General features: G+C 27.7%; 1 protein-coding gene across 1 annotated transcript in view; it reads right to left on the reverse strand.

The window, feature by feature from the left end:
- Positions 1 to 926: 926 nt before the first annotated feature.
- The window catches only part of LOC107064206 (somatostatin receptor type 2), a 77,204-nt gene continuing 54,909 nt past the window's right edge, over positions 927 to 23,221 (reverse strand). Inside the window, exon 2 of the mRNA XM_015316627.2 lies at positions 927 to 15,986. Within this exon, the coding sequence (XP_015172113.1) occupies positions 14,365 to 15,627 (1,263 nt within the window). The 5' untranslated portion in view covers positions 15,628 to 15,986 and the 3' untranslated portion in view covers positions 927 to 14,364. The remainder of the gene's footprint in view (positions 15,987 to 23,221) is intronic.

Here is a 23,221-nt window from a genome sequence, read left to right on the forward strand (position 1 = left end):
AATGAACAAAAATAAATATATGAAACGTAAACAATTCAATGTCAACTGAAATGTTATAAATTCCTACTAACCGATCGAAGTAAGCAAGCAAGCTTGAGAAATATCTCGAATAACTAAACCAAGAAAATTCCAAGACGATTATCCTTTCTCCCGTAAAATGATGTCCTTTGGACGATTGCCATAATCCGAATGTTTCCATTTTATCGGATTAAAATCAAGAGGCTCTGATGTGTTCTTGGTTATTTTCGCTCGATTGCTTATGGAATCCGATGATTTACATGTTAACTTTTTTTCAGATCGAATCTTTTTCTTTTTTACGTCTATTATATTTTACTCACCCGTTCGTTCTTTTCTTCATTACATTTAAATCGAAAAGGGGAGGGGAGGGGACAAAGTTTCTTTCTTTCACGATGTTCAACCTATTATTCGCAAAGGGGAAATTCAATTTCTGGAATAAAACCATCTCGATTTTAATCATGTAAATTTGATTCAATTTGTGCTCACGGCGATCAGATATTATTTTCGATTCAAACATTTTTTCGAATTTTCTTTTTCAAAAGATTTATTAAACAAATTTTTCTTCTATCTCCCTTTATCTTACGGTTCAGCTAAGCGTTTAAAATTGTGGTATTCAACGTGATTCTAACGTATAGTCCATTTTTCTTACCACGGTAGTATTGAAGAAATGTAAAAATGTGTTCGTACAAAAGTGGCTCGAACATTTAAAAGAAAGAACAAAAAGACAAGAATATTATTGAAATTATTATAAAATGATATCTAGGTATATATTAAACTCGATCAGCAAAAATAAAATAAGAAACTAATTTCCTTATCTATTACTATTCTAATTAAAATCTTATTGCATTAGAATAATTTCAATTAAAAAAGATGGGATTTTAAAATCAGACGATTTTGCTTAATCGATGATTTTTTCACAAAGTATATTTACACTTTATTTTTAGTGTACAACACAATCTAATTTTATATTTTTTTGTTTACGCATTTAATACCATCACTTTATACTTTTATTTTTAAATCAAACACCATATAATAGGTTTTATTTAACGATACAGATTCTTTCTTATATTTAATCTTTTTAATTTTAATTTCGGAAAGGGTAAGAGTTTTGGTCTCCTTCACTTGCAACGAATCAAGATTGTATTCGAGCAAAATGTCTTATATTTAGGAATGATCATCATTCATTTTTTTTCTCAAATCTTATACAATTTTATCGACATTATAACATATAAATATGTTTGTTTTTGTACATGAAACACATTCGATCAAAATAGATAGTCAACTTGTAACTGATTTTTAGTAATTGTACATATATATATTCAATTACACACATCTTTAAGAAGAATGGCGGATCTTTGTTTGTCATTATTGGTTAGAATATTACAAATAATACATTAATCATTAAATTCACATTAAATCGAGCGATATCGATCGACGTCTAGTAGGAATAAGAGAACACGTATGATTTTGGGACTTTCAAAACGACGTTACGACAAACGCAGATACATCATACACACGCGTTAGTTCGAAAATATTATTGTTAATTAAACAGATGTACATACATATGACTAATAATATTTAACTTTGTTAAAGTTATTTTTTAAATATAATTCTAAGAAATTCTCCAGCATGATGATCCTTTCATATACGCACAGAAATTTCGTTCTATACATCACAGCACTTGATCGACAAAGATTATATTCATACGCCTTGTTTTTTTTTTATTTTCTTTGTTTAACTGGTCAACATCGATGCTCTTTCATAAAACTACGACGTCTTTTTTCTCGATATTTTATTTTAATATCCCTTTTAATTTTACAGGCTTGTAAGAGCTCGAAAGATTGAACATAAAGTTAAACAATAGAAAATAATTTTTATACGAGGATATATCATCTCTATGAATATTATCGAGTCGACCGTAAACGATAAATAAAATAAATTTTCCTGATCGAAAGAGAAATTCGACTACGTATGTACGAAGTCATCAATTGACTAACGCGATCTGCCAATTACACGAATGAGACTTAAATGATGCAATTAACAAATGTAGTAGATGCGATCAATTTATTTTACAAGACACGAATTTCTCTAGGTTTAATTTATCACTTACAATTAGTTTTTCATTTACGTACGAATAATGATTCAAATGTGCTGAATTCTACATAAATATCGATTACTAACATAACTTATTATTAATTATATATTTTTTATTTTCACTTACATTCGAAATTTGTTTTGCATAGTCATTGATTTGCCCGACATTGATTGAATTTCTTTTTCGTCTTTCACTTTATTTAAAAATTGTCATACATTTCAAGAATAATCAACTTTCATAGATTTATCTGTTTAATATAAAAAAAAAACAAGATTAACTTATTTTGTTCTATAAATATCGCTTAAAAAAATATCGGAAAGTATTCGACATGTTAAATTATTCGAAATATTTTCAATTCTTCATTTAATCCTATGATCATATAACAAATTTTAAACTCGTTAAACTTGTACACCAGTTATCTTCATTAATTAATCTTAAATCGTATAGTTGCCTTAGAAATATAGTTTAGTTTGAAACGTCATAATGTGTAAACATTTTTTATTTTGGTCCTAATTTTAACAAGCTTTGATATTAACATCGAATATTCGCTTTTCGATTCATTTTTAATGTATACAGCTAAATAACGATGTAAAGTGAATTTATTCGTTTTCGATACTATGTGTGTGTGTGTCCCATTATATCTCATGAAATTCTATTAGAATCTATGAAAAATAAAAATATTTCATTGGTATCTATGATGAAAATATATCTATATATATATCCTACATATTATATAAGCAGGACTAAATAAACCTCTAACTAGAATTGCTTTAAATTAAATACAACACGTAATATTGGATTTACCTAGACACAGATTCCACGTGTTGCTGTATTTACCAACCAAATTGATATATAACTAAATCATGTCCGAAGAGTATGGCTAGTATGATTACAGATATTTAACTCATACAAAACAATAACAATAATGCAATATTGAAAAATACATTACTATCAATAAATGAATTTAATCATAATAAAGATATTAAAATTTCTTTCACTTTATCTAATTTTTCTGACGTCTCGTCAATCAAATTTCCCATAAAACAAAATTATCAAATATATGAAACATTGAACAAAACGAGTACACCTTCATATCCATCAACAACAAAATATACAAAATTAAAAAAAAGAAAAAAATTATACGAAAAGAAATTTAAAAAACAAATATCTTTTTTGGTATTTTTTTTACCAACAATTCCCAAACTTTAAAGAGGTTTACTGCCAATAAAAGATACTAATAAAAACTATTTAATCATTTCGGTTTTAAATAAAGATCAATTTAAAATAATTTTAAGAAGTATTCGAGGTTAATCAATTATTTTATAAGTTAGTAAAATATTTTCTGATGGTATTGACGGTTTTATTAGAATGATAATTGTAATCTATCATCGCCTAACAAATCGAGTTTTAAATGTAAAATGAATAAGGTTTAAAAAAAACACTCTTCTGAAGTCTACTAACTCAAAGAATGATTCACATTGTTTATAAGTATCGAAGCTCCCGCAGGTATTAAATAGTTGGAGTTTACACAAAATATCAGAGTCGTGGTATATAGGTCGTTGTTGATTTCTATGAAAAAGATTGAAAAATATTATTTTGGAAGCTCAGAAGCAAAACCAGATGCTCAAAAGAAAAACTTTCTCAAATTCTTGTTGATTCAAATATCTTCATTCGTATCGAATCCTTGCTTTCAGATAAACATCAAGAAAATAACTTCAATTTTCTTGAATTTCAAACTTTCTAAAGTATCGTCTTTATGCTAAAAGAAAAGATATTTTAATTTGGTTATGTAAAAATTTAATTCACATTATACTCAACAATTTTTAATATCCTAATAATTGTGTAAAATTATATGGTGTAAAAACGATTTACATAAAACCGGCCATCAACTTCATTCTATGTTAAAATTTCTATGTAAGAGAGTAAAAACTAGTAACAGTGATTTATTTATTCTGTATTAACAATATCGTATATTAAAGTCTTGTTCTTGATAAAAATGAAAATTATATTATTGAAAAATAATTACTATTCAAATAAGATATGTAATAAAAATTAAATATTATCTTTTAGTATTAAAGTGTTCTTTGTAATTATGTAATACAATAGGTATCACGCGCAATAACAATGGTTCTCTACTCAAAATTCGTATTTGGAATTTAGAGAATCTCTTGCACACTCCTGTGGCCGATGCGGAAATGCTTTGCTATTCCTTATAGGTGGATTCTCCTCTCTCTATGCTTGTCTATCGGTCTCTCTCTCTCTCTCTCTCTCATTCTCTTTCTCTATTCAATGATATACCATGCTCATCACGATTCCACTGGCATTTACGTAAATCAGAAAATTCCATGCCCCTGTGTTTCCCGTTATAAGAGTTAGTAGAAGATGGTATCCGTCAGAGACGAGACACACGAAAGAAAAAGAGAAAATATTCTTATCTTTTTACTCTCTCTCTTTTTCTCTTTCTTTTATATATATATAGATTATATATAGTGTCCTAGAAGTATTAATCGTACTTACTCCTACCATAAATTTAAAAAACCTGACATTTACTTGTAATTTACATTTTCAAACTTTTGATACATAGAAATCTTTGTTCAGAATTATTCAACTTTCAAATTAATATAAATTTTATTGCAAAAGAACAATTTATTGTCAGAGAAATATAATTTTTTATTAATGATTAAAAAATTAGTCTTACAAGAGTTTTGTATCTACACAAGATATCATCAAAATACAATTATTATTTTTGTAAGTAGTATTAAGTTGGCACTTATTTGTATCTTGTAATGGTTTACTGATGATTGGGTATACTCTTGTGACTAATATTATCATTTATGTAAAATTATATTTCTCTTACAATAAAGTACTTTTTGCAATAAAATTTATATCAATTGAAAAGTTTAATATACAATCCTAAAATAGATTTATGTGTATACAAATTTTGAAATATTGTATTAGAATAAAATATTAATTGTTTAAAGTTAACAATGGAAATACGAATACTCCTGTGACTCAATGTATATATATATATATATATTTGTTTATATTAACGGATTCACATAGAATACACGCATTACATCAAATTATTTATGTTCTAATTTGTGGTATATGTCAATCTTTGCGTAATTAGAATGTGATTAACTATCGTTGATATAATCGTTTGCAAATTTATATATATCTATGTGTATGCAGGTAAATAGCACTATTAAATCGTTGTATAAGTGATCTATAATATATATATATATATAGTATTAAAAAAAAACTTTTCAATATTTTTTAATTATTATTATAATTAATACAATTTTATATAAAATTAAATTTACATACAATAAATTATATTTAAATAAATTACGTAACTTTTAAATATATTATTCTTTTTCTTTTCTTGTATGATTGACAATAAATTTATATAAAGAATTTCTAAATGAAAAGATTCAAAATGTTCAGAATAAAATTATTATATATATATTTGCTTTAAATAAAATAAGATTATAATATGGTTTTAAGTAATCGAATATTTAGGGATTATAGGAAATCATTAACTACATACTACTACTACGTAAAATTTGTAATTTCGGCAGCAACTGATAATATACAAAAATTATCCAAGCCAGATCTAACAAATCCTTTCTCTTTCAAGAGTCATTGAAAGTCATTAAAAAAAGTAGGTCGTCAAACTTTGTTCTAAGTGTATCCTTATTTCTCATTGTCATAAATGATTTATTGAATAAAGTTGCCAGTTTAATCAAAAGACTACTTTTTGAAAATTCTAACAAGGGTTAATTACAAAAATAATCACAGATCATTGACATAAATAAACGAGTTAAAAATGACAATGAATTACCTTTAACAAAAATTGCTACTCCATAAACGTAAAGTTAATCTTCAAAAACAAAGAATTAATGAAAAGAACAACACAATTATAATTATTAAAATTAACTGTTAACTGTTGATTATCGTTTTAGTCCTAAATTTGAAAACATCATTAATATTATTAGGGATACATTCTTTATTAAAGAAAATTATCTACACAAAATCCATTCAAAATTATTTTGCAAATTTAATGGATTAACATTAATATTCGCTATCATTGCTTTGTTTACAACATCCATTATTTTCTTCTCTCAATAAATGGGTATAGTTCTGAAAACTTTGTACAAGCAAACAAATGAATTACTTCTCATTTTGCTTGGCTCAATATCAAAGACACTTTAAAACTTAACTTGAGTAAACTTTGAATCCTTGAAAAATGACTGATACTCATGATTAGTATAAATTTTCAAGTTTTCTTGATGTAATCATTCTTTTTTTAAAACAGTTTACGTAAGTACATATATATATAACTAACTGTACCTACTTATTGCGAAGAACTATCTTTTGGAAAGTTTCAATAGCCAAACACATTTCAGATACGTTTGAGAAAATCAATAAGTCTGTTGATTCGTTCGTAAAATCAACAAACAAGGTGTTCGTTGTAATATAAGTATCTAAATATTATTTGTTAAACGTTTTTAAATATTCTTCATTAATATATAATGAAATTTTTATTTTTCGATCATTAATCGATCATTATTTTTCTTTTGAATTGTTAATAAATCTAATTAAAAATATATTGTAACAATTTAAAATTATCTTACTAATTTTAATAAAGATAATCTGAAAATAATCTAAAAATTTACTTTCAATAAATTTATCCACTTTTTCGAAAATTAACTTATGAAAATTGTAATATACCAAATACTACTGTAATAATTATGCCCTAAATATGTCCTATATATCTTTACTTTTGTAAACTTTTTTATTCAAGTAATATTCATATAAAAAAAAGTACTTTAATATTTACTCAAATTAGTTTTGTTTCATATTTGATATTGTTTATGAATGCCAATTTATTCAATATTACTAAGAAAAATAGAAATACATGAATAGAATTACATGAATTAATGTAAGTTTAATTCACTCGTAAACAGGAAAATATTCGCATGTATTCCAATAAATGTATGAAAAGAATAATAAATATATTAAAAGAGCAATATTTTTAATTCTTAAAAATAAAAAAATGTATGTGATTTTCTTTGATTCTATAATTAAATTAATTTCATATACTATACGAAGAAATATTTAAAACTAGAAAATAGAAAAAACAAACAAAAGAGACGATAAACTGACGTTAGCATGCTTATAAAGCCAACGACGAAAATTCGATTACGCATCCTGTGGTAAATGAAGGAAGAAAAGAAGGATGGGGATACAAGTAGTGGTGATTGCCGTAGGGATTAAATAAAGCAGAGGGAGTGTCATTCTATCTCCCTTTTTTCTCCTTTACTTGTATTTTTCCGTATAAATTTCTTCGTAGAAACTAGCCGAGTTAAAACCATAATCTAGAAAAAAAAAATTTAATCAACTAAAATAAAATGTAAATTGTTATTTTTCTATGACACAAATTGACTCTAATGTATGATTAAAAGATACAAAATGATAGAGATATATAGGAAGAAAAAATAATATACAGAAAATCCCAAAATTGGATATATTGAATTAAAAAATGATAAAACATTTCTCTTTTGTCAGATATTTAGAATGGTAATATTGTAGGCCAATGTTTTTAAACATTATTGGAACTACAGATTAATATATATCTTTTGATGAATAAAAAAGAATATAGTAATTTTATTAATAAACTAATATCGATTTCTTTTTGTTTCGTTTTTTTATCGATAAAACAAATTTTATGACACTCTGTATATTTATATAAACGATCGTCAAATAACTTCTACTCGATCTTCTTTAAAACATGACTGATCATCGTGCTGATGTTGATAACTAATTTCCCAAATGTTTTCTCATTTGCGATACATCAAAAGGTTAACTTGAAGGTTTCTTGCATCTAGCGTTTAGTATCTTCACGTTAACCTCTCTATTTCCTCCCTGTCCCTTACTACGTCGTATTGAGATTCCTCGTTTAGATTCCAAAGCGAGAATGCCAAAAGCTTATCTAATATAGCTCGAAAATGTCATCAAACGATACATGAACATCTCTGATGTACCCCCAATAATCGCTACGTTTCGATTCGTCTGATATGAAATTGTGATATGAAATATGAAAGAGAAAATAATAAAGAAGAGTAAAGATCTTTATATATCTTTATGTTCTTTATATAAATTCGATTAAGATAAAAAAAAAAAGCATATTATAGGCTGATCGATCTAACGTGGGATAATTTTACGTGAAAATATAAATTCAATAGAAGAAAATTCCAATCAATTTATTGTTTATTATTTTAATTTATTATATTGAATGATTTATATTGTTTAAATTGTAAAATCAATTAAATCATATAGATTAGAAATTTCTCTTTTAAACGTTATAAAAATATTTTTTATATGAAATAAATTTACTCTCAAATCAACATTTGTGTTGCGTAATGAAATAAACTATTTTATTAAACAGAATTTTTTGCATATACATAATGTTTCCGTAATAATAAATAAAATTTTTAAGGAAAATAGAGAATAATAATAAAGCTAATTTCAAATAACGAAACATGGCCCGGAAATACATTAGTTCAGTTTCTTATATCTTTTTGTACAATATCGAAACTAATATAATGAAAAATATAATGCAATCGTTCTTTTACTAAAGTCTTCTATTCTCTAGTCTTCTATTTTTTATAGAAAATGGAAAAATAATTTTAAAAGTTGTTGGATAAAAAATTTCACAATGTTATAAGCACATATTTTACTAGTAACCTAATAAAACTAGTAAAAAAGTTGCGAAGCATAAATTTTAATCCCGCTGGAAACGTACTTAATTTATATTGTACGATCAAAAGTGTTAAATTATTAAAAAGAAAATAGAAAAAAGAAGAGTTTTGATCACGTTGTAAATTTAATAGTTGAATCCCTGTCGAGTATTCAATCAAGTTACTGAAGAAAATATTCGTTGCTTCTTCTAGAAAAGCTATGGTCTTTCAACTAGAAATAACGTCCGACAAACAACGTGGCTGATTAAAGCTCTGTTTTTGCGCAAGGTCGAACATGGTGACTCGAGGGAAAGTGAAGTTTTAAGAAGAAAAATTTAGGACACGATGCGACACCCAAAAGAAAAAGTACTATCGATATAAACTGACTCGATTGACGTTTGGCCTGTTACACTGATTGATGTATGGGATAACCTTGTGAGAAAGAAGAGTCTACCTTCGATTTGGAGAACGTTTTACGTTCACCAATCACGTCCAAAGCATTACCTTTCGAAACATCACGAAATTGTATCATTTAAATTTGGAAATTTATGTGATTTATTATTAATTATTTTAACGATTGTATAAAATGATATAAAAATTTGCATTATTATACTTATACTTATACAAAAATGAATGATAAAATCAATATAGTTATAAAATATATTAACAACATAAATATTTAGGATAAAGTAAAAAATATTACAAAGTATTTATAAAAAATGTTTAAATATTAATTGTATGCATATAGAGTGGTATGAAAAGAAGGATTTTAAAAAAAGTGAAAGATAATATATGACTTTATTTCCATATGAAAAATATGTAAAATGAACTAAATAAAGAGAAAAAACATTCAGTATTTTTATTAGGTCTAGAAAGAAAGCCTGTAAAATAACATAAGATATTCTCTTTAAAGAATTTTTAAGAAATTCATTCCTATCACCCATAGTGAGAAAGAAATCGATGGCTGAAGATGTTATCGTTATTTCTCCCCAACGTGATCGCTTCTCTTCGAATTGTCTTCAACTTCACGCGATATATATATATATATACCCCACATCGTAGATTTATTCTTTCGCATTCGGTGAAAGTTATCGAGATAAATCGTTCCCACTCGTGGGAACTTAAAAACAGTGGGTGAAAAAAAGAAAGAGAAAAAATCAACATAATTCTATCAAAAGAAGAAACGAAAGATGCTCCTTTTATTCTCGTCAAAATTTGCGCCTCGTAAAAAGTCTATAAGAAGAATGAAAATATGGAACAAACTGAATTTTCATTACTTTTTTTGATATATTTTACACTATCTTTCCTTTAAAAGATAAAAATCGACCCTATCTAGAGGAACAATTCTGACGGAGGGGTAAAATTAAATTTCAATAATGCGATAGTCGATATTTAACGATCTGCCAACGGTGAGAAGTGAAAATGTTATTCGAAAGAAGACAGAAAAAAAGTAAGTGATGTTATAAAAGGAAACATATAACAATATTGTGGCGACACATCGTCGTCATTTTATCATTTGTGCATGCCTCTCCTTACTCTCTTTCTATTTTCGTCTCCTGCCCACCCCACTCACTCACCTCCCTTTTTTCCCTTTCGTTTACTTTCTCGTTGATTATTCGATCTTTCAGCATCACTGAGAAAAAATAATCACGTAATGTGCTTCTAATTCATCGTACTCTATAAACAATGAGAAAAATAACAGCAAAAAAAAATAGAGAAAGAGAGAGAGAGAGAGAGAGAGAATCCTATATACAAGGCGATCATGTTTTATAGCAGTGAACGTTAATCCTTATCATTGCTCTTAAGGGAAATTGTTTTCCGTAAAATAATAAAACCCCAGTATATACATCTCATACACCTTCTTTTCCTCTTTATTCGCTTTCATCTTATATGCTTTCCATTTTTCTTTACCTCACTCTCTCACTCTCTCTTTTTCCATCTCTTTTATTTTCGTTACTTCATATGCTACAGTAAAAAACGAAAATTGCCCGTGTCATGACGTTATAAGATCGATGGAATTTGCCAGCAACGAGTTTAAAAGAGTGGAAAGTATATAATGGTTTTTTAGGTAAAATATTATTTTACAACAAGTGAACTTTCAGACGCTTTATAACAATGAAGATATTTTGTTGTTAGATTGAATATAAACAGATTTTTTTTTTTAATATCATGATAAAAATCAGGAATAAAAATTTCTCCAATTGAATTTCTGATCTGAGAAATTGTAATATTCTTCACGCAAATACAATAGTATTATGCCAAAAGCAGCCACTCACGAAAAAACGCGAACAATATGGTAGACGCTGATTTAGTTTTCGCATGCAATGAATTATGCGATCTAGTTTCAAGAAAATTTACTATAGCGTGAATTATTCTATGAGATCGTGTCAATAAGCATTAATTACTCCATAAGATATCGTCCTACTTTTCGATAATTAACGCAAACATTCATTTCTTTTTCTGAAAGATAATTATATTGTTAAAAAAAAAAACGACGATTGCTTTTTTCACAATTCACGTAACAAAATTGTCGATTATCGAAAATTAGTTACAAAATTATTAAAAATATTAAAGCACTTTAATTATCTATACTTATAAGAAAACTTTAAAGTAATATTTTACTTTATGGGGTACAAATGAAATAAAATGAATAAATGAATCTGTGGTTTCAAATTTTCTGTAATAAAATAGGATTATAGAAGTACATGATTTATTATTACAGTCCTATAGTTAATTTGATTTGAATCGATGACTTCTTGTCAACCGACATCGAAAATGATACTGTAGGTAATTTAACTTGCATCATCTGGTGATGATGCTTGTAGCCTCCAGCATATTATTATGACACGTACCTATTACCTTATATACCATAGCTGTGTCGTTAAATATTTACGAAATTACGCGGTGCGACCTCGTTTAATCCCACTTAACGATCGTTAATTTCGTATCTTCGCTGACGTTTATGGTAAATTATATATCAAATCGGTCTTTTTCGCGCCATTCGCAAATGCAACTGAACTCACAAATTCGCATTATTTTTCGTGTCGTTTTATTTCTTTGACTAATGAGCAAAAAAAGAAAGTAATAAAAAATTTTTAATTATTCGTGAAATATAATATCGATTTGCAAAATCAAAACCGAAACGAAATTGATGAAAACAATAACTTAGACAATCAAACTTGTTTAAATGCATCCTTTGTTTTAATGAAATGGTCAAATACATAAAAAAAAAGGATTAATAACAATCCAGACTTAATTCAGACATAACTTAAATGTGAATAAACTGAATCTAACAAATTCACAAATTCGAATCGTTTCACATTTAACCTTGTCTTTAGACGTATCATTAAAAAAAAATTAAAACCAATAGATTTCCTTATTTCACCTTGATAATTATTATCTTTTCGCAAATAAAAAAGAAGAAACAAGTGTTATTAAAATAATCATTGAGAAAATATTTTTTTGCGTTAACGAATATAATCTGATTCACCATTTGGTCCAGAAAAATTATAGTGCGAGCAAAAAAATTAAGCACAATCCAAACGTAACTCAAACGTAAATAAATTGTATCGGATTAGTTAGCAAATTTAAATCGTACGTGTTATGATCAAAGAAAAGTAGTAACAATAAATATTTGTTTGATCGTGAAAAGAGTACAAAAAAAAATAACAATAAAACTTATAAAAATAACCGTCAAGAAAATTGAACTTTTTAATGTATGATAAATAAAATTTAATTCACAGAGATTGTTATATAAATGTTATAAGCGACATTTGAAATAATATTTTTAATAAACTACACGACTACATTTATAGCGCATTAGTAATTATTGCTTAACAAGATAGATGATAATTTTTAATTAAAAAATTTTAAACATCAATTATAATCGTATAATAAAAAAAAAATATATTTAATATGTTCAAAATAGTTTAGTCCGGTACATAATTTTGTATATTTTTTCAACTCTTCTAATTAAATTATTTTCAAATATAACATATCATGTATATGTAGAAAACAGTTGCGTCTCTGTTTCGGACGTTTCTGAATACATGTTAACACGAATGAATCATAACTTCTAATGATGTAAATCAAACGATGGTTCATACAACCAGACTGTATGAAGAGAGGATAACTTCTTCGACCGTAAATAAATTGGATTGAACTAGAGGAACTTTGCAGATCAAAGACGAACTTGATTAAAGAATAAATATAGGGCTTTTGACAGGAACAAGCATTTCACAAGGTAATCATAGACATTGAGAAAAATAATGTTGTTTGCCGTTTCTCAATCAAGAAAAAGTATTGACAAATACCTCAGACGAGAAATTTCGTTTATTTCAACGAAAATAACAAAGTTTATTAACTGTGAAGCATTGACATTTATTTCTGGCATGATAAAATACAACCAAGCCCCATTGTTAATTGTAATTCAAAATGGAAATAATAATTATGAAATTATTCTATACTTCTGTTATACTATGTGAAAGACAATGAGAAGTTATGAATACACTTAAAAGTATAATTAATATCGTTGTTATTACGACCACAATTAAATGAATTTCAAATTGTTTACACACACACACACAAATTCACATATACATACATATACATAACGTAGGGTGTTTAAAGTTTATCTTCGAAATTAGAATTAGAATATATTTCGCAAGACTTTAATATACAAAATCTGTGAAGACAATGGTATCGTTCGAATTCTCTTAAATACTTTTATTATCAAGTATCATTTAAGAAACAGAAATATTATTCAAATTAGCATGACACTATAATCGCTGTTAAATTTGGAAAACTCATGAAAGAATATGTATAATTTGTAACAATAATAATAATAACAACAACAATAATAATAATGATAATGATGATGATGATAATAACAATAATAATATATACATATATATTTTGTATGATAGGAACAGTTATTATAGGAAACTAGGGAACTCGATCTAGCATCATTAAACCCGCACTTGAGTACCACACATAGTTTTTGTTCTCGCGTTCCTCTTTAAGGAAAGATTCTCTTAAGATCATTCACTCTATGAGTCCAAGTTCAGTAGTAGCCAATTTTATTGAACACGAGAATGAGAGAGAAAAGAGAGAAGGATCTTTTTCTTGGAAAAGAGTCGAGATGTTCGACCATTAAGTCATTAATTCCCAATGTTTCACCATTAAGGAAAGATAATGACAACTCGTACGATTGTCCCAATCCTATAACTTCGTTTCTACGTCAGCAAAATTCTTCAATTTTCTTCCTCTTCCCGATCTTTTCATTTGAAAACATAGTGATTTATTAAGAACGATCGTATTCGGGAAATTGAAAGTTATAGAGGTTGTCGTATCGGTTATTAATCTCCAACGATAAAATTCACGGGATTCTGGATTCGATCCAAGAACTTTCGTTCTTTAGAAAATCAATAATTTTATCATCGAAGACACAAATACTTGATTTTTCATGGTTTCCTTCAGATTATTTGAAATATCGTTGAATAAGATAATTTAAACTTGCGTGAGCAAAGTTACTTGTGCTCCGTTCTTTAATCCTTCCTTTTCTTTATTAGCAAGATCTCGATTATGTTCACTAGTTACCGCGATGTTAGATCGTGACGTCATGGTCACCGTAGTCGTTGAAGTTTTACTGACTAACAAACCTATTTCACCATCCTCATCTTCTAACTCAAATTTTGTTTGTCCAGGTGTAACATGACGATTGAATTGCATCTTTTCAATGTTTGCTTTATTCCTTCGCGGAAATACACTGTTCTCGATGTGCAATGCTGCGTTTACGTCTTTGCCTGCCGCGCAAGTGCAAGCCTTCAAGAAGCTTTTTTTAAAGTTGTCACTTAGAAAAGCGTAAAGTATCGGATTCATAGCACTGTTGCTATAGCTAAGAAATCCAGCCAATAGAAAGCTAGCAATGCTGATGCTTGATTGACATTGTTTTGGAGGTGTATAGATCAAAGCTACTTGCATCAGCCAATAGGGTAGCCAACAGAAAACGTAAACAGTTATGACAGTTAATACCAATCTGGTTACTTTACGATGAGAACGTTTCTTTTCCTTAGATTTATTTTTCGGGCCTACAGTTTGAAGCTTCCTGATTACCAAAAAATAAAAGATCAATATGAGGATCAATGGAATTGCAAAGCCCAGAATAAAAGTATAAAGAGTAAAAGCTGTTTGACCGCCATGATCATCCGGCCAATAGATGTTGCAGCTATAAACGCTCTTAGGTCCCTCCATCACGCTTGCATAAAGAAATACTGGTATCATAAATATTACACTTGTAGTCCAAGCAGTGCAAGAAACTACTCTGGATATACAGGGTGTACGCACTTTCGGAGAAGATATAGGATGACAAACAGCAATGTAACGATCAGCGCTCATAATGAAGAGAAAGATACTACTAGTAAATTGATTTATACTCGTAGTTGTCATATAAATCTTACACATTACTTTACCAAAGATCCAACTTCTCGTACTCATAGTTGTTACAAGAAAAGGTATACCTATCAAGAAACACTCATCTGCTATCGCAAGGTTTACGATATACATATTTGTAACAGTTTGCATCTTTGAAAAACGTAATACAACGTATATAACTAAAGTATTTCCTAATAAACCGATGATGCAAACAAACGTGTAAAGTATTTGAGTTAACAGAGAAACGATTGGCAGATCAGCCTCACAATTTGTATCATTATCATTGTATATATCTGTGTAATTGATAATGTAGCTAGTCATATTCAATGTGTCATTCATCGTGAAAAATATTGCAAGACCTTTTTTTAAGGTCTACAAATTGTTAAGAATATTTTGGAAAAATACAAAAAAAGAACGTGTAGAGTCGTATTGAATGTTTGTCAATGACAAAACACAACGACTTAAACGTTTATTCCTCGTTTCTAAGAAATATTACAAGTATTTAACTCGATGTTATCTGTCCATGAAAGTCTACGGTGAACTTGACATCTTCTCCTTCTTTGTCTGTATCTGCTCCTTATGATGATGTCTCATCGTACGGTACATCGAAGCGTACTTATCGTACTCATCTTGTCCTTCAGCAACAATTCTCTTCTTCTATCACCGAGAATATCAGTGTACTTCTTTGAGGCGAATATCTGGAACAAAGGAAAAACTTTCGTTTTACGCAATAGAAATAACCGATATCGAACTCCTACTGGATATTACTTTCTAAGGGATACTGTTCTTCTACTATCTCTGTGACAATGAGTTTATGCAGATACTCTTTAAGTGTATACTAAAGAAATATATATAACGTATACAAATTTCTATGTATAAGTATCTTCTTATATGTAAGTGTTAATGTGAGTCTAGTTTAACTACAGGTTTCTTTCAAGCATACAACGCGTTCGTTTCAACATTCGGCTGCAACTATCCTAGTATTACAATTTTCTTAACTCATTGTGTGTTCAAATTTGCCCCAGATGCTAGCCTAGTTTCAATTCTAAACACTATACAAGGTTTCTAGTTTATTGAAAACTGTGTTATGCATAAATCTATATATATATATATATTCATAGATTCAACTAACCAACATTTACAACTAATGGCAAGGGGTTAATATTAAATAGCTATAAACATAAATTCTCATGAAATAAATTATTTTCTAATCAAAATTCAAATTAATTTATGTATCATTGAATACTAATTGATATAGTAGAAAATGAAATATTTAAAGAACACAAATACTATATTAAATATTCATCAAGTAAATATCCATCCAAACTGAAATTCTTTTCTCTAAATATTTTACATAGGTGTGAGATGCTTTAAAAGTATAAAAATTGCTGCAGAAAAATGCCAATTTTCTTTCGGAAATGGAAGTAGACGAATGAAAGGAAGAACGCGGTAAACGGTTGCAATATGATGCTACGATTTTTCAACGAATATATTTGCAGCAGCTCGAACGTAAAACTTTATAGTTTCCGTGGTATGAGTATTCGCGTGTATACGTGTATCTGTATATTGCACAATAGCATTTCGTGTTTATGATACCCCAGAGAACTGGACGAAAAGTGCATTGTGCTGAACAAGGGATGATGCGTGTTACACCTCTGAAAATGCAACATTTTTAATTTTTAGAAATATAACCGAAACCTATTTATTTTTAATATCAATTATAAAACATTGTCTTTATATTTACTGTTTCCGTTTTATAATTTAAATCAAGCATGTGTGATTTACAAAAAAGTTGATTAAAAATGTATTACTAAATATTTATAGACATAACCAAATAAATTGTATAAATAGAATATTTTATATATACAATTTTAAATAAATGTAAGAAATCATTTTTATTTAAATGTGTAAATATCCTAAATCTGTTATCATAGCAATTTTGTTGTCATAACGCAGTGTGCTAAAGGGATGCTAGGTTGGTATTCATAGATACCCAGCTAAAGTAATTCGTGGATAAGAAATGAAGTTAGTGAAAATTTCAAATAATATTGTAGACAATATTTTTGGATGTAATTATTTTTATGATTAAATATTTCTATGCGTTATTGACATAAGTATTACTTGTTCTATATACGATATTATTTATAAATGTATATACGAGACACGTGAGAATAAAATGGTATTCTTAGTTTGTTCGATAATTCATAAGATAAAACAAAAGTTTTCATTCTCGACGTTGATAACGACAGATAATGTTGTTAATGAGACTTGCAATAAAATGTTTTTTAATTCAGTCCATCGAAAAGGAAACTCTTTGTAAAAAAAAATACAAAGTTCTTATTTTTATTTTCTTATCTTCATTTTTAAAGCAAAATAAAAGAGGTAAAAAGAAGAGATCAGAAACATGGTAAGCTTCCTTGCGTTTCACGTGTACTATGATGCAAAAGAAGATTTTTCGATTATTCTTCTTTTTATTTTATTATTCCTTCTTCAGAGGTATTCTCATCAACTGAGAGAGATAAAAAGAGAAAAAACGATAAAAAGAAAAGAGAAAATGAGAAGAGAATTATCATAAAAAATACAGAAACAATAAAACAGTGTACGAGTTCGAAACAATATAAAAGAGATTGTTTTATACTAACAATTTCTCATAACTGTTATATGTAAAAGACGAAATTAAAAAGAAGCTAGTAAAAAAAAATAACAACAAAATATTTCAGATAACAAGTTGAAATAACTAATCATACTAATTTGATGTAAATTAATTTTACATCAAATTGTATACCTGGATTAATTCTTTAAACTGAAATCTTATGCAATTTGTCTCTTTGTAAAACGCATAAGTTGTTAATTATACTTTTCGACTATTTTTACTTTTCCAGACTTCAAGATACCAGAAAGAAATTTGAATATTTAAATACACGCAATAAATGCATCTGAATAAATGCATAAAGAATCAAGCGATTATACGATGAAAGAAAGTGCAAATTAGAAGAACACAAAGTCAGTTTAGAAGATTAGATTTGATTGATAATATTTAAACTTCCTACGGTGTTTTTCGAGATCGATAAAAATGTCACGCCATTCTTTAAAAGCTCTATATATTTACTTTACCATAAAATAAACTGAATTCCATTAATTAAGTTTGCCATTGAGTTTTTTTAAGTATCGCAAATAACGTGACCAGAATCTTCATAGACTTTTTGGATAAATTAATAAAAATATCCTATATTTTCGTAAAACATACTTCATGGAACAGAGAAAAAGACATTTTTTTAAAATTAAATTTATAATAATGCATATGTATAAAATAGATCATGTAATATTACTCGAATAACATAATCATTAGGCGTAAACATTACACTTAAGAGAATATATTAGCATAGCCGAAATTTAGGATTAATTAACTAACTCCTGACTAGTAGGATACCTTTGACGCTTGCAAAAGATAAACACGGAGACAGGTTTCCTCCCTATGTTACATCTAAATACCCTAATGATCTTCCTAAAATTTACTCAGCCGTATTAATGAATCGTCCTATCAAGGGATATCTAAAAGAACCCTTATATTCAATCGTGTTTAATGTCTAATGATCCCATATGGATTTGGGCTTTCATTTACGCATAAAAAAATCTTTGAATCATCCTATAGAGAAATTTTGAACAATATTAATAAGTAAATGAAACTAACCAAATAACGGAAGATATAACAGATTAATCTCTCTTAATCTATCTTAATACATTAATACAGATTTCTATAAATAAAATTTGTTAAATCACTTACAAATATTATTTTGTTAACTAAATCGAATAATATATATTAACAACGATGGATACAATTAATACTTGGATGAGTGTATACTTCGGAACACTGGATTAATGACTCCAAAGACAGTCATCAGAAGTGTTAAAAGGTGCTATTAAGGTTCGTTAAACCCGTAAAAGGAAGAATAATAACTACAAGTACTTGAATTTATTAGATCTATTTGAGTATTCAGACTCAAAGGTAATAGACAAGTAATAAAACCGATGAAGAGGATTTTAAATACATCTACCATACTATGGTTAAATTAAAACTGGATTTATTAAAAAGTAAAGTCGTTTTAATTAACATCAAAGATATTCTCTTGGTTTCTCAATTTTATACAAATTTTGTGTTTTTTCGCGGTTTATATATTTTTTAGTTTTATATTATATACAATATTTCCTGACTTTCGAAACTCCCTTTTGCTTCGTCGTTCTACTGTTTCTGAGTATTCTCAATTTGTGTGGAAACCTTTTGTAATCCCTTAAATCAATAAAGATCAAGCTATCTCGAGGATGAATGAACCTTCTCTTAAAAGATCATAAAACGAAGGAATGCATATATTTTACCTCTTGGGCTTTACGATTGTGCAGATATAGACAAAACTGGGTCGAGCTTGCAATCGCCGTAGATAACATCATCAAATAAGAACTAACAAAGAATATTTTCCTTATATTCGGGAGCATTCCCTAAGATAAGTATGAATAACCAGTGAAAGCCAACTCATTTCAAGAACCATGGAAAACAATACACATATTTCGAACCTCATACATAAAAAATTAGACAGGACTACGACCAATCGGAAATTAGTCCTTCCTTTTCCTTCCCATTTAGTGTTAGTTAATTAATTACATTTTACGAGCTCATGCAAGGAAATCGACTATTACTAGATCATCTTGGCTTTTATTTTGACATACTAGATCGCAATCAATTCAGCCATTTAGCCCGAACCAGTTTACATCACATACACATTATTTACATCATCATTTGATGATAAAGTTAACTAACAATAAATGTTCGAAATTGAAATAAGATCGTCAAAAGCTATATTAAATATATTTTTGATAAATCCTTGTTTATACCTTTTATTATTCTATTGATAGAAACATGTTCCAAAGAGGACAACCATTTTGTGATGTTTAAATGTTTCGTGTTGTAAGTCAATGTAAGAGAAAAGTTCTATATTTCTAAGTTTCGAGACATTTATTCACGGACGAACATAAAACAGTTTCGGTTTCATGGTAGCATTCAGACATACGTATGCCGAGACAATCTTGTAACCTCGAAATACCAACACATACACTCATACGGATAATTTCCCGACTCAATCTCATTCTGACATGCGTATAATCTTGACTAGTCTCGAAACAACATTTGGTCGCACGTATGCATAATCTCGATTTACATTAAGGACAGTATTTGGTTGTCTGCGCATACAATCCTGACTTAATTTGGCAACAGCATTTAATCGCATGAAGACGTAATTTTGATTCATGCTTACAAAAGCAGTCATGCACGCACTACTTAAAGGTATCACCATTTTCTTACACTTATCGTAATCATTCGGATGTCAATTTATTTATAAGAATTCCGAAATAGGGATCATAGCGTATTTATAATCCTACTAACGAATTTACTAGAGAACTTTAAATGAAAATGCTCTCGTTGTATCATTGAACATTCTAGTCAAATACTACAGATTACACGCTTATACTAATTGTAAGTCTCAATATGTCAATAATGATGATGTTTGCTTTCATTATTCATGTATGCAGAAACATTAACTGACTGAATCGTACTATAAACATTTAATGGTCCTTGGAGAAATCCTTATTAAAGAATATGTGAACTAAGTATATACGCATATAACAACATTGTTTTAATGTTTAATGAACCCTATGCATGTATTAAATGAAAATAAATGAAATATAATTTTAATTAAGCATATTATATTCCTTACGAGTTAACATGATAAATGGAATACTTAGATGTGCATAACCAGTGCATAGAAAAATTTTACATTAACTTCTCTTTGCACGAATCTCATATAAATTGTTAAATAACACACGCGTATATTCAACTAAACGTACACGCATAAACGTAAAATAAAAACGATGCGAGGGTCAAAGTTCTCCGTAGAGCTCCCACGATCGTTTCACTCGAATGACCTTTTCCAACTTTTATTACACCCCACCAATCGGAAGGTCATATTTTTGGTAATATTTGATATAAAATATCGAAGGTAATATAGTCATGGATAGGACTGGAAAATATTGAATATGACCAAAATCTTGTTTTCGATTTTACCTGATGGTTTGATTATATTTTTCACGCAACCTCACTTCGTGAATAATCATAAAGATTTTTATTGAAATATTCTAGAAAATTTGTTATCCCTAAAGTACTTTTATTTCTGTAAAAGAAAACATACCTTTTTTTATTGAATCCAATAAAAATATGTGTTTATTAAGAGAGAATTTAATTAAATTCAAATTTATTTACAAATGTGAAAGATATTCAAGTTCGAAATTTTATGACGATTGCAAGCTATCAAAAAAATAACGTTAAAATGTAATGCAAGAAAAATATTCCGTAATTATAAAAAGTTATTATTTCTCTTTCTTATCTTAATATTATATTTAATTTTAAAATTCCAACCAATTAGAATACTCCTTACAAAAAAATGATATATCTTGTCAAAATATATTTTCAGATCTATTTACCGAGTTTGTAATTATTTCACGACATTGTTTAATTAATCTTGTGATCATTGTCGAATCGACTTTCTATTTTAACTCATAATTATTAACAATATATAACGAATAAAAATGAGAAACGAAAGAAATTCTTAAAATAAGGAAAAAAATCTATTACGGAAAGATTAATTCATAGCATTATGATCGTTAAAGTTTTGAAAATTATATGAACTAATGAGAAGTACAATTATTCTAGTTAAAGAACAAAAAAGCTTGGATAAAAATTCAAATACTTTGTCCTACTAAAACTAAAAAGTATTTAACGTCAAAGAAATTCATCAGTAAAAAGTTTCTGCAAAGCTTGTTCGTTATACGTTCCCAGAAGAAATTAAATAAATAAAAGCACGAAGGAGAGTTTCGAGATTAACTTACACTGATGTTGGAAAAATGGTTGAACTAAAGGAAGAAAGACTCAAAATATTAGATAATCTTTATAATAATATATATATTCTCTATTACTTTATTTTTTATATTACTTTTATATAACACATTCATATTCTTTTACATTTTTCATCAAAAATTAAATTCTTAGTTCATTTTGACTCTCTCTAATTCATATTATATTAAAAAAGATATATTTAGTTTATACAATAGTATAATTGCACACATACACAGTAGATATTATTTAATATAAATATTTGTCAAACTGAAAAATAAATAATATCAAAAACTTTTTTAACAACACTGCAAATAGAGGTTCACATATTGAAAATAATCCTTCATATTGATAAATCAATATTGATTTTTCGTTTTGTTTTTTCTTTTCATAGAATCGAAACAAATATTTTGCTATGAAGCATGAAAAAACTAAAATTGATAATTTTCAAGATGATCGAAGTTGCGTGACCGTTCACCGAGTAAATAAATTAGTTAAAAATTTTCAGTTTGCGTTTGTTCCTTTTTAAAAGAGATTAACTAAGATGAGGATAAATAGGAAGAACGAGAGAAAATAGCAAATAGAAGAAGTAAAAAAATTAAAAAAAAAAGAGAAGAAGAAACCTGGCTAAAGAAATTAATTTTCCCCCTCTCTCTCTCTCTCTCTTTCTGTAGAGATTGGCAGATACTAAAAGTAGAAACTCGATCTCTTAAAGGAAAGAAAATAAAGGAATGGTTTTACAAAGCTGTGAAACAGAACGAACAAATAATACATTTTTGATTCTATCTTCAACAACAACAAAAAAATGATGACGACACCGTGTAAGCAGAATCGATGACACGATTTGCCTATAAAATTAAATTCTTTTCTTCTTTTTTCCCCCCTTTTTCTCCATTGTTCTTTATATTTCTCGTTTTACATTATCTAAGAATCTGGATAACATGTTCTCGAAAAATGGAATATTATTATAATATTTTTTCTAACATAGAGAAAATA

This window comes from Polistes dominula, unplaced genomic scaffold, assembly GCF_049000335.1.
Source record: "Polistes dominula isolate Pdom_NZ unplaced genomic scaffold, Pdom_raw_medaka contig_77, whole genome shotgun sequence".
NCBI lineage: Eukaryota > Metazoa > Arthropoda > Insecta > Hymenoptera > Vespidae > Polistes > Polistes dominula.